This window comes from Cyrtonyx montezumae, unplaced genomic scaffold (genome assembly GCF_038088225.1).
Source record: "Cyrtonyx montezumae isolate F1298 unplaced genomic scaffold, pur_monq_1.0 scaffold_3, whole genome shotgun sequence".
Taxonomy (NCBI): Eukaryota; Metazoa; Chordata; class Aves; order Galliformes; family Odontophoridae; genus Cyrtonyx; species Cyrtonyx montezumae.
Window position 1 is genome coordinate 126,202,327 of NW_027072034.1, and position 13,668 is coordinate 126,215,994.

The 13,668-nt window shown below is 39.3% G+C and overlaps 1 protein-coding gene across 2 annotated transcripts in view; it reads left to right on the forward strand.

Annotated features, from left to right (window-relative positions):
* The window catches only part of PTPRB (protein tyrosine phosphatase receptor type B), a 59,201-nt gene that overhangs the window by 16,678 nt on the left and 28,855 nt on the right, over positions 1–13,668 (forward strand). For both annotated transcript variants that reach the window (XM_065743296.1, XM_065743295.1), the window contains exons 5-8: positions 7,569–7,847; positions 8,409–8,666; positions 9,401–9,664; positions 12,140–12,409. In XM_065743296.1, coding sequence (XP_065599368.1) covers positions 7,569–7,847; positions 8,409–8,666; positions 9,401–9,664; positions 12,140–12,409 — 1,071 coding nt within the window. The remainder of the gene's footprint in view (positions 1–7,568; positions 7,848–8,408; positions 8,667–9,400; positions 9,665–12,139; positions 12,410–13,668) is intronic.

Genomic DNA, 13,668 nt, shown 5'->3' on the forward strand with positions numbered 1-13,668 from the left:
CTAAAAATATGGTGTCTGACCTTGCTACTCGGTGAGGTTCCCTTCCTGAGCACTATGTCTAAGAAAACTGTCCTTTGGAGGTGCTCAGCTTTTTCCACTGATTATAAAAGGAGCGTTAAGTTAAACTAGGAACCTGAAGTTCGAATGATGGAAGTGAGAGGGATCATATCTTCTATGGTTATTTTTACAAAATTAGTTTTTGAACACCTGTATTGCCTTGATATAGTAAATGAAGACAGATGAATTCATAGATTCATGTTTAGACCTAACTCAGAAACTATGATTTCTTCCCCACATTCAGTCCTATTACAATTTTTATGTACTTGTTCCTGTTGGGAGTTCACTTTTTCACCACATTTGTTACACAAAATATTGGAGCAGCTAAGCCTATGACATCCAAAATGCTTCATCAAATTTTGATTGTGATGTGTTCTGATTAAGAGCTTAGAGTGAAAGTGATGAATAATGCATACTGTAGTTGCAGTTGTCATGTAAATGGTTGGAGAGGATCAAATCCTTAATGTAATTTAGCCTTTTGTGTCTTCAGTTTTACAGTAAGATTGTAATTAGGACATATTGTATCTATGCTATGTACAAGTTTGATATTCCAATAGAATTAGCACGTAGTTCACCAAGACTACATAAGCTCTCATGTGATACCTTAGTATTGTTCTGTTCTACTCTATGAGTGGAGCAGCATCTTCCATTCAATATCTGAATGCATACACCTGAAATCTAATAATGTAGGAATAGTGATGGAGTAAAACACACTAGTCCACTTTGGTGGAGTCTGTTACATCTATTTACTCAAGAAAATTTTATCCAGAGATTATTCAAAGTGGCAAGTACTTAATCCTCTAAAGGGAGGACCAAAACTGATCCTCCAAAATGATGGCAAATGCAATCACTCACACAGTGTATGAACCTGGTATAAGCAAACTTGCAAACTCGTATGCAGTGTTGGCAGTTGTGCTATTTTAGTAGAAGAGGGAATGAAGAAAGGGCACTGCAGTTAAATTTCCTCTGGAAACCTGAGTTTACAGATGTTAGTAGACACAAGTCTGGATATTTAGTTTAGTTAAGATTAATATTTACCATTTGTTACGTGTTTTAGTGGACATATATTTATATAAAACAACATATAATGCCATGTAACTAGTCAGCATGCTTGACATTCTAAAGTTGGGACAACCTGTGCACCTGTTGATGTATTCTTGTCTTCTTTATTGATCTCAGTAAAACTCTGTTACTAAGAGCTGCTGTATGACAAAAGATGGTATTGTCCCTTTCTTGATTTCAGAGAAAATACATTTTACATCCTCAGTTCTCCAAATGTCTGTGCATCTGCATAACTATATTTCAGTAATATATCTTCAGGAAATGGCTCTAGTTTTTTTATTTATTTTTTATTTTTTTTATGTAAATCTGTAGTTAAAAGCAGTAGTGTATGAAGAGTTTACAGTTAAATTCATGAATTTTGATTCTGAATTTCAATTCAGAAATAAAATACTGGTCTTGAGAGCAATGAGAAACAAGTGGAGAATTTCTCTGCTTTCAAATGAATCTCCTAAAGTAGGCTTAGAAATAAGATTTCCAACTTTTTTTTTTTACATAAGTATTGCAGTGGTATATTTTATTACTGCTTAATCCATCTTACCTGTACTGAAAGAGCTATCAGGTAAATAAAATGTTGTCCAAACAAATTGCTAAATATTCAAATGAAAAGAGATTAAAATTTTTTACCATCTAAGAAACAGACTGGCAGAGTATTTTTCCATTGGGACACACAACTGTAAGTGCCAGAAGCGTAACTTGGCCACGTGTTCATAAATCTCAAATTATTGGGGATAAATCTGATTTATTAGCCATGTGTAACGACTGCTGTGACATGGCTCCAACTATAGGCTGTATAATCCTGTAATCCATAATCATGTAATGGTTGTGATCATTGTCTCAGAAGGTAGAGTACAAAAACAAAAGCAATGTAAATTGTTCTGAAGATTTTATATTGCATGTCAGCTGAAAGAAATGGGCATTTGTACTTAAAAACAGTGAAATGAAACCCTTTTGCTTAATCTTCAGAAAAATCTTTGTAAAGTAGGTAACATTTACTGTTTTCTGAAAACCTCTAGAGAACTAGATAAAATCAAATGATTTGGTAGGAAAAGAGATGAGACTGGAAGTCAGGAATTCCCCATCCTCAGCACTTACCTCAGATGGTTTTTTTTTCTCTTTACATAATGCAAGGGTGGTTTTGTGCTTACAGAATGGATTTGGGAGTCATGTCAAGGGGACTTGATGAAACTATATTGTTTCTATAAAATATCTTCATAGCAGTGGTGCACACAAAGCAGATTCTCCCTCCCAGAAGTTAAAATGAAGGTGCAGTTTAATTTAAGCAACATCAGATCTTCTGGACTTTGTACACCAAGAGACATTAATTCACATAGTATTAAATGGTACATAAATATCTTCGAAAATATTTTATTTCTGAGATACATCAGTGTTGTACTGTTGCCAGCAAAGAATTGTATAACAATGTAAATGGCTTTTTAAGTGTTTGTTTCCAGCCAGGGCTCTTTCAGCCCAGGCACTTCCCAATCTCATTGTTCCTTTGTTCTAACGGATGTACAAAGCACTGAGTGTTTTGTTTTCTGGACCAGATAGATTAGATAAAGTCTGAATTTCTGAACTTCACCTTCTAGGCACGCAACTCTTTTTTTTTTCCTTAATGCACCTTGGAAGGCAGATTGATTAGGATAGTATAAGTATTCTAAAAATGTAGGAAACGTCTTGTAGTATTTGACAAATAATGTGGATTACAGTGTTGATTACTTTTGCAGGACTAGTGATCAGTCTACCTTACTCTAATTTTGTCTGAGAGAGAGTTGAAGATCTTGACAGTTATATCATGACTGTTTTCTGGTTATTGGTCAGATTAAAATTTTTCCAGCTGTCTGTGCATCTGACCATACATAGCACTGGAATTTATTTCAAATTCCCCAAGTTTGACCTTTTCCAATTAGAGCATTTGCCTTCAAGCAACAAGGCCCCTCTATTCACTTTTGCCAACATAATAGTCTTTAGTCGCTTAGTATATTTTATAGGTGGAGCTGGTACTCTAGCCCATTGTTAAGATTTCCTGACACTTTTTATTAAAACCTTCGGTCTCAATTGCTGTAAATGGGAAGTTTTATTTGGACTGAATTTTGACGTGCTCAGTTTTTGACTTGAGTTTAATTTTTTTTTTTTCAGATTTAAGCAGAAGTAGTTTGCCTTAAAGAGTTTAAGAAAAGAAGATACCTGTTATTTTTATTTTTATTTTTTTTAATGTTTTGGTTTTTGAAGAGCAACAGTGTCTCTATGGTCCAAAGCAGGAATTTAAGCAGAGCATTAGAAGGCATTAGAAGGCCTTCAAGAAGGCATGGATATTTTCTTCTGAAATGCTTTGTTTGACAAAAGCATACCACCCAAACCTTGCATCATACATTCTCATCACAGTTTTGTAAGGAGCAGAGAAACCTCTGGAGAAGAACAGCTTAATGGCTCCTATCCGCATGATGTTCCCATCACTGTATTCCTAGAATGGGAGGTGTTCTCATACTCTTTCATTTGCCTTGATGAGGGAGCAGGGCAGGAATGGCTACATTGGAAAAAATGGTCTTAATCTGTGTTTAAAGCACTGTTGATATAGAAACCTCAGTTATCATCCTTGATCACAGAAGCACTGAATGATTGAGGTTGGAAGGCAACTCTGGAGGTCATCAGGTCCAACCTGTGTGCTCAGACAGAGCCACCTGGAGCAGATTATCCAGGTCCATGTCTGTGCAGCTTTTGAAGATGCTCGAGTCCTTTAATCATCTTGGTGGTCCTATATTGGCCTCTCCATTATGTCCATGTCTGATTTTTTTACTCAGTAGCCCAGAACTGGACACAGTACTCAAGGCATGGCCTCACAAATGCTGAGTAGACTGGAAGGATCACCTCCCTTGACCATTATTTACCTAATGCAGCCAAGAATACCATTAGCCTTCTTGCTGGCAATGGAACATTACTGATTCATGTCCAACTTGTTGTGCACCAGGACTCTGGGGTCTGTTCATCCTTTCCATCTGGATAGCCTCCTCCATGTACTGGTGTCTGAGTTTATTCCTCCCCAGTTGCAGGACTTTGTACTTTTTTGTTAAACTTCATGAGATTCTTGTGAGCCCACCTCCTCCACCTGGTTCCTCAGGATGGCAGCATGAACCTCCAGTGAGACATCCACTCCCTCCAGTTGCAGTCATCTGCAGATTTACTGAGAGTCCACTCTACACCATCATACAGATCATTATTGGAGATGTTAAACAAGGCTGGACCCAGTACTGACTCCTGGGGTACTCATTACTGGACTTTAACTAGTTTTTGTGCCATTGAACACTACCCTCTGAGCCTGAGCATTCAGCTGATTTCTTATCTGCTTCACTTATGTGCTTATCCAGCCCATACTCCACCATCTTCCTTGTGAGGATCTTATGGAGGACATTGTCTTCACAGACTTTAGTAAGATCTTTAACAATATCCACTGCTCATCCATCAGTTTCGGCATGATACTGTTGAAGTTCATCAGTTTGGTCAAGTGTGACTTCCCCTTGATGAATCCATGCTGACTACTCCTGATGCCTCTCTTCTCCTTTGTATGTCTGGAAATGGTTTCCAGGATTACCTGATCCATCACCCTCCCAGGGATCAAGGTGAGGCTGTCTGACCTGCAATTCCTCATGTTTTACTTCCTGCCCTTCATGAAGATAGGAGTGGTATTTGCTTGCCTTTGATCTTGTTGCCCTCCACAACCATGGGCAAATTAAATTCTGTTTGGGCTTTAGCTTTACTAATGCCTTCCCTGGATGATCTGACAATCATAGAATTATAGAATGGTTTGGGTTTGAAGGGTCCTCTATGTTTTTCTACTTCCAACCCCCCTGCTATAGGCAGAGACACCTCCCTCTAGACCTGGTTGCTTAAAACTGCATCCAGCCTGGCCTTGAATGCTTCCAGAGAAGGGGCATTCACAATCTCATTGGGCAACCTGAGTTGTCTCACCACTCTCACAGTAAAGAATTTCTTCCTGATACCTAGTCTAAATCTACCCTCTTCCAGTTTAAAGCCATTCCTCCTCATCCTGTTGCTACATGCCCTAATGAAAAGTCTCTCCTCAGGTTTCCTGTAGGCCCCCTTCAGGTACTAGAAGGTCGCTAAGAGGTCTCCTCAGAGCCTTCTCTTCTCCAGGCTGAAGATCCCCAGCTCTCTCAGCCTGTCCTCATAAGGGAGGTGCTCCAGCCTTCTGATGATCTTTGTGGCCCTCCTCTGGACCTGCTCCAATGACAAATGTTCTTCTTGTGTTGAGGGCTCCAGAACTGGATGCAGTACTTCAGGTGGGGTCTCATAAGAGCAGAGCAGAGATTGAATCACCTCCCACGACCTTCTGCTCACACTTCTCTTGATGCAACCCAGAATAAGGTTGGCCTTCTGGGCTGCAAGCACACATTGCTGGCTCATGCTGAATCTTTCATTAATTGACACTTCCAAATCCTTCTCCTCAGGGCTGCTCTCAATCCATTCTCCACCCAACCTGTATCTGTGATTGAGGTTGCCCCAGCCTAGATGCAGAGCCTTGTACTTGGCCTTGCTGAACTTGATGAGGTTGATGCAGACCCACCTTTCAACCCCATGGATAGCACCTCTTTCCTCTGATGTGTCAACTATACCACTCAGCTTGGTGTCATCTGCAAACTTGCAGAGGGTGCACTTGATCCTGCAGTACTGCCTCTATATTTCTTCCAGGTTAATTTTCCTTTTATTCAGCCTTGGTTCATTTTTGTTTTGGTTCATTTTTGTTTGAGTTTGTTCATGAGCTACTTACACAGGCCTCCTGGCATTTTTGCCCGACTTCCTCCCTGTTGGGATGCATTGCTTTTCAATTTTGGAAGAGTTGATCATCAAATATTAACCAGCTTTCTTTAGCCTCTCTTCTTTCTAGGGCTTTATTCTGTGGGACTCTGCTGTGCAGATCCCTGAAGAGGTCAAAGTCTGCTCTCCTGAAGTCTGGGGTTCTGAGTTTTCTTTGTGCACTCCTCACTGCCATGATGACCCTGAACTCTGCTATATCATGATTACGGTAGCCAAAGCTGCTCTTGACTTCACATTCTCCACCAGCCCCTCCTTGAATGGGGTCCAGCATAGCACCTCTCTTTGTTGGTCCCTCTGTCACGTGGAGAAGGAAATTACCATTAACACATTCCAAGAACCTCCTGGATTGTTTATGCCCTGCAGTGTTTTCCCTCTAATAGATACATAAGATCTGAACATAAGATTGCTTCTATCTGTCTATTGAGAGCCTCATCCACTTGGTCTTCTTGGTCTGGTGGCCTGTAGCATATCCTCTCTATAATGTGGCCTGTCCCTGTCCTCCCCCTAATCGTAACCCATAAGCTCTCAGTTGGCTCCCCATCTATCCCACAGCAAGAGCTCCATGCATTCCAGGTGGTCACTGGCATAGAGGATGACATCCCTTCCTTGTCTTCCTCTTCCTGTTCTTCCTAAAGAGCCTGCATCCTTCCACTACAACTCTTCAGTCATGGGAGCCATCCTGCCACATCTCCATGATCCCAGTCAACTTGTATGTTCCCCATACTGCATACCTTCGTGTACAGCCACTTAGGATACTTAACCCAGTATGTTGTGTTCCTAGAAAGTGTTTGCGCCATTACTCCACTCTAATGGTGCGCTGTAGACATATTCTTGCTAACCTGGACCATTTTATTGATATTCTGATCTCACTCCAACACATCAGCCCAAACGTAATGACCACGGAGTGTTTTTCTGAGAAATAGTTCTAATTAAATGATTAAATTATTATTATTATCATATTTTTCTTAAATTTTTGTCCAATATACTGTTTGGGTTTCTTAAATTTCTATAAACTATACTACACCAGAAAAGCATATTTAATCTATTGTAAGTGGTTGAAGATAATACAAAAAACAAAGAATTATGTGGTCCTTATGCTCATTTAGTGATAAAGTGTTTACGTGTGGGTTCTAGGAAGCTTGGAAGAGAAAGCCAGTGGTACCATTATATCTATAAAACTATATTATCCTGAGTCATTGAGTGTAATCTCTGGGTTTTTTTTCCTATTTTGATATTTCTTGTTACAGTCGTCGTTTTACAAGCTCATGATTTACATCCACAACTAACTGCAAGTGCTTTTTCTATTGTGGTGTGTATGTATATGAGTGAGTATATATACATATATATACACAGGTAACATTTCTAAGTTCTGTAGGAGTCTCTTGAAGGCACATTTCAGTAATTTGTTATTCAGAAATGGAGAAGACATTTGAAAAGCATTGACAGGATGATGATGAAAAGGGAGAGTTGTGAAAGTTTTTTATTTTATACAAAACTTCTTACAGTCCCAATGCAAGAAATACTGGTTTATGTTTTCTTCTTTTTTTTCTTTTTTTTTTCTGTTGCTGTTGTGTTTGTTTGTTTTTTGTTTTGTTTTGTTTTGTTTTTTTTAACTGCAGATCCTTTACCACCACCTCGTTTTGAAATTAACAAGGAGAAAACAACATTCACAAGCTTACAGGTTCAATGGGATCCCTCTCCAGGAAAGGTGGACTTGTATAATATAGTAGTATTTGATCACAGTAATACAAAGCTACAAGAAGCCTCCATACCAGGAAGATTTTCAAAAACTGAAAAAACTTTTACTGGCCTAGTCCCTGGGAGTAAATACAGTATTGTCCTTACTGCAGTTGCTGGAAATAAAAGCACCCCGGAATTTCGCATAAATGGATCTACTGGTAGGACTTCCTTCACCATAGTTCATCTAAGTAAAACCACTTAGAGTATTTTGCAGTTCTGTGCTTAGAAATTAGCAAATTCATATAATTATTCTACTTGGCTATATAATGTATTGGTTATAAATAAATATGAACATAGGAAACGTGCAAACATGCAGAAGAACATTACAGTAAAGGTGACGGAGCACTGGACCAGGTTATCCAGAGAGGTTGTGGAGTCTCCTTCTATGGAGATGTTCAAGACCCATCTGGACACTTACCTGTGCAACCTATTACCTGTGTACCTGCTATGGCAGACTGTTTGGACTTTTGATCTCTTGAGGCCTCTTCCAACCCCTGCAAGTCTGTGATTCTGTGAAGAAAACATGACTGACTAATGTAACAAAGTATTTGCTAGGAATGGAGGAATGTTGTTGTGATCTATTTGGCTATAAATCTGGGGTTAGATTGTTACTAACCCTAAATAAGCTTAACGTATTTCTGAAGTAAATCTGTTCAAAGTTGATGAAATTGTGGAGATGGCCATTAGGCCTAAAGCATGTGGTTTTTATGCTCCAACAGTGCCATCCCCTGTGAAGAATATCCATGTTATTGTCAAGACAGACAGTATCCATGCTTCTTGGTCTCCTGGCTCTGGGCATGTGGATCTGTACAGGCTGGTGTTATTTGATAATCATGGCACAGTTCATGAGAGTCATCAAGAAAATCCTCTGACTTCTTACACTTTTTCTGGACTTACGGCTGGACACCTGTATAACCTCTCCGTGATAACCCAAGCAGCAGGATTGGAGAGCACTGCTTTTCGAATAGTTAGGACAGGTATGATTTCAGAATTTGTCACAACAGAACGAGAAGCTTAGATTATGATCTAGCAATATTAGAACATACTCAAGTATAATAAATGGCTGAGTTAGCCTTGACAGGTGTTTTTCTTCAAAGGCTATAGAGGAAGTTACAGGCACCATGAGCTAATTTGGCTTCCTAAGTTATTACAGCAAAGTTAGCTGGTAAATTAGTTTTTAAGTTGTCTACAGCTGACTTACATGCTCAGCTTAGCATATTCAGCTCCATTAAACATTTAAAGTTATCAACAGTTTGAGCCCAACTGGAGCAGTGTCTCAAGTGAAATAAGTCCATCTAACTTCTGTATCAACTTTCTTAGTGAATTGAAACAGTATGTAGTCTGGTTATTTCACAGCACTAAAAAAGACTTAACTCTTGAGTGATTCTTACTTGCAGCCCATGGCTTGAACATGTACACTCTTTGCTGGGTAAAGAACTGGCTGGGGGGCCAGACCCAGAGAGTGGTGGTTTGTAATTTGGGCTAAAAATATTATCTGTGGTCTTTCTTATTCTGGACTGTGAAATAGCTGCATTTCTGAAAAGCAAGTGGGAAAGAAAAATGCAAAGCAGGTTAAGGACTTTGAAACTGAGAAAATTGAGAGCCGTGGTGGGGTTGTTTTGTTTTGTTGTTGTTGTTGTTGTTGTTGTTTTATTCCACAGAGAAGTACTTTGTTTGAAATGTTATATTCTCTCTCTTTTTTTTTTTTTAGCCCCAGCTGAAGTGTTAGATTTAACAGTGACTAATGATGACAGCTTCAATACTTTAAAAATTAAGTGGAGAAGACCTTCAGGAAGCATCGATTTCTATAACATCACTCTGTCTCATCTTAGATCAGTTAAAGAAGTCAAAACTTTGCAGCCAGCAGTCACAGAGACTCACTTTGACAAACTAACTCCAGGACGTCTTTATCATATTACTGCCCGCACTATCAGTGGTGAACTGTTTAGTGATAAGATGGCATCTGGCAGGACATGTAAGTCTTCTGCTTCAATAAGAACATTTCAACCAATGCTATTTTTGCCTCTGCTGTCCTTGTAGCAAATCATTTCAGGAGTCAAAATGATTTGGATTCCAGGCAAAATAAGATAAAGAGCTCAGTATTGTTCTGGGAGCACTTCTTCCTGAATCCTTGGCAACAGTTATGTGGCAGCCAAAAGCAGCTACAGCATACCTTAGGAGCAGGAAACAATAGTTCATTTTGGGATCTTACAGTTGGGTGAATCTGTTTCAAAATGGTTTTACAGTATTCCATGCTTTGTTTTCATCTCAGCATAGTGTATAAAATGAGTTACATTATGGGGAAGTCTGCACATAGTCAAATTGTTATTGAATTTTTAAGTAATTTTATATGTTCTAATGCTATCTCTTGCTCCAGACAAAAATTTACAAATAGGAAAACATTAGGTCTTAGCTTTCTTGCTGTCAGCAGCATGGACTAAGGAAGGCACGTGGCAGTCTGAGTAGAGCTGGATTATATTTTGTTTGCCTTCTTTCAGAAGTGTAATTTTCTTTCAGGCATCTCTTAGATGAGTTCTGAATTAAAAAAAAAACTTGGCATACTTCTCTGGCAGCACTATTGACCAGAGAGACATACCATCTCCTCCACACCAGCCTAACCCAAGTAGAATTTAGGTGGGAGAAGTATATAAGTAGATGAAGAAAACATTTAAATTGTTAATAAACTGAGAGCCAACAAATATAAAATGTGTGTATGAAAAAGAGTATTTATTCTAGAGAATATTTATAATTTGCAACTAAACAACTCCTGTGAAAGGCAGGAACGTCTTTGGCATATCTAGCTTCTACCTTGTTCTAAGTGCAGTAGCATGTGGTAGGATGGTACTTGAAAAGCTCAGAAAGTCAAGTAAGTACAAAGCAGGATCAGGTTTCTGTATGTTGATTTTGTTTGTGTAGCTTACCATTATTGACTATTAGGATTAACTTTTACTTCCCTTTGAAGGGAGAACTTCAGGTTCTCACTAACACCAGTGACCCCCAAATTTATGACCTCTGTTATGTCAATTTGTGATCCCCAAACCAGTACTTTAAAAGCTGGGAATGAACAAGTCCCTTTTCAAAAGATACTGATCGTGTGCAGCTTCTTCCCTTGACCTTGGTGTCTATGAAAAAGGAAGAGCTTTGAAAACAAAGTCACCTCAGCAGACACTTAGTGCCCTGAGGAAGGATTTATAAATGTAGGCTTTCAGGTCTACAGACACTGAAGGGGTGTGGACTCTTAGGATCCCCCTGTAACTCATATGGAGAGATGGGTACCAGAGAATTAACACATCGTACTATATTGAGAGAGTGCCTGTGGCAGTGAAACCTATTGAGGAATGTTGGGGCCAGGAAAATGGATGTCTCTAGGGCTGAAGCTTTGTATCATAAGGCTGTAATAATACCCAGCCAGTGTTTCAGGCCTGAACTTTATCTCATCTAGGTATAGTAGTATTCCCAGTGATGTGCTTAATGCTTTTATCCATTCACTCAGCAATTGAAACGTATCTCCCATATTTTCTGGGATGTGGAGATCTAGGTTTGATATTCAGCTATACCTGTGGGAAATGAAACTGGTGTATTTTGTGCTGTTGTTAGAAAAATCTTTCAATCATTTCTAGGTACTGAGCAATTAATTAAGCATTAACTAAGCCAGTGCATAAATGAAGGCATGATTCTAGCCTTGTGGCTTATAATTAATATTTAGTGATGGTCTCAGGGCTCCGAAGATCATCTTGGAGTGTTTTAGCTCTAAGTTATAGGTATCCCAAGCTAAAGATCTGCATCTACCAATCTCTGCTTGATGTGATTAATATTTAATTATTCCATGAAAATTGGAAAAGCTTTAGTATTCAGGGCTACCAGAGCCCTATTCCATTGAGACCTACGGCAGAAGGGCAGGAAGACTGAGCAAGTTCAGGACCCTTCAAGTGGAGGAACAGATTGAGTGTAAGCTTTAATGAACTGAGGTTAGAACCTTTTTGCCTTATGTGTAGGTGATCTAGGGCATACAAGGCGCTTGTGGAGGAAGCTGTCAGGCTTTGCATTTCTGTTGCTGAAAGCACAGTTTGGCCTGTAGTGAAGGAAATTTTGGCCTTAAGTATAAAAAATTGATCTACAATTTCTAAGTAAACGTAATTAACTCCAGGAAACAGCTGGGAAACTAACTGAAACCTTCAGGATGCATCTTAGAGGTGCATAGAAGAGATTTTTCCCTATGCTAAGAAGAGAATTTCTTTTATCAGAAACCAACGGTGAACAAGGGAGTCGTTTTTGTAAGGGGAGAAGTGAAAATGTCTTCAAAAATAACACCTCCGTTTGTTACAAGATCCCTCAGACTGCTTTAAATGATCTGAGTTCCTCTACAATACCTGTGCTGCAGTGTCCGGTTATGTCTTGCCAGAAATCCCCTGCTTCAGAATAACTCCCTCCATCTCTCTCTCTGTTTCAGTTCCCCAGAAAGTTTCTGAGCTGAAAGCCGGTGGAGGTGGCTGGCTGAGGACTCTGCGAGTGAACTGGCTGCCCCCTGCAGGAGACTGGGAGCGGTACCACCTGCTCCTCTGGAACCGCTCAGCCCTGGTGCTCAACACCACTCTGGGGAAAAACACGACTGAGCACCTCATCCAAGACGTGGGGCTCATCCCAGGCAGGCAGTACGAAGTGGAGGTCATTGTTGAGAGTGGTGATTTGCAGAGCAAGACTAGCTGCACGGGGAGAACAGGTCAGTGTGCTTATCTGGGAAGCATGAAAATACAAAACTTGGCTCTGTGGGCAGTCAGAAAGGTGTAGTGCTTGGGAATCTACAAAATGTCGCATTTAATAAATTAAAAAAGAGATCCTTTGTAAGCAAAGGAAAAAAAAATGTTATTTTCATGATAAATACATTGGTGAATCTTTTGGAAAATCACCACAATTCTGTCAAAACTGAGGCATAATGCTAGATGCACAACATTTCAGTTACATTTTGAATCTGTTACAGGTACCCTCTGTAGTTCTTTAAACATAGTGATATAGAGCTCCCTGAATTGTTCACCTGTATAATCAGTGGCATACAGGTTTTCTTGCAAATCTGGATGACTGATTAGTATCAACAATGTTAACCAAAGCTGACTATAGACTGTTCCATAGTATCCCAATTCTTGTTCTTGTGCTCCATAAAGAAAATGGTGTTAATTCAAGTCAGCCTTTCTAAAAGAAATCTTTATATGTTGCTGTGACATTAATGAAGTTTTTTTGAAGCAAGTTGGTCACAGCCACATCTGATTGCTTCAAACTTAAGAAATGATTGTTTATTGTTCTGCTCTGTGACCACAAAAAAGTGGAGCTCAGAGGACAAGAAGAATTGGAGAAGGAGTGTCAAACAGGAGTCAAGGCAGAGTCTTACCTTACAGGAGAATGCGTGATAAGATGGGACCACCCAACTTCATCCTCATCCTTTCTGGTGACCACCTTTCCTGCTATGCCTTTACTTATCACTCTGTGAGGATTTCATTTTGTTGATTTTGCACAGTGGGAAGATCAGTAGAAGCTGCAGAACTGAAGTTTTCTCTAACTTCTCACCAATTTGACCAACTATTTCCATTTTATTTATTTTGATATAAATTGCACATAACTTTAGCTGTTTGTGTTACTTTTGACTGGCACATCTAAAAGATGAGAAGATGGTCCAGTAAACAGTATATGCAGTGAATGTGTCACAACTGTGATGAATCCGCATTCAAGTACATAATGTACACATTAGAAAACAGAGGTGTTAGTCTCTGTTGTAATTTAATTTTCTCTTATGTCAGCCCACACTCTTGGAACATGAATTGGATTTCATTATAACATAGACAAAATCAGATTGGGGACTACGCTAGGTGACAAGCACCCCGTGTTTGTGGGTGCATGCGTGTATGCATACATAAACAAATTCACTGCAGAAAGGTCAACTTCTTTTATACAACTGTAAATTTGAAATCTCTCCCAACTTCACTGAGA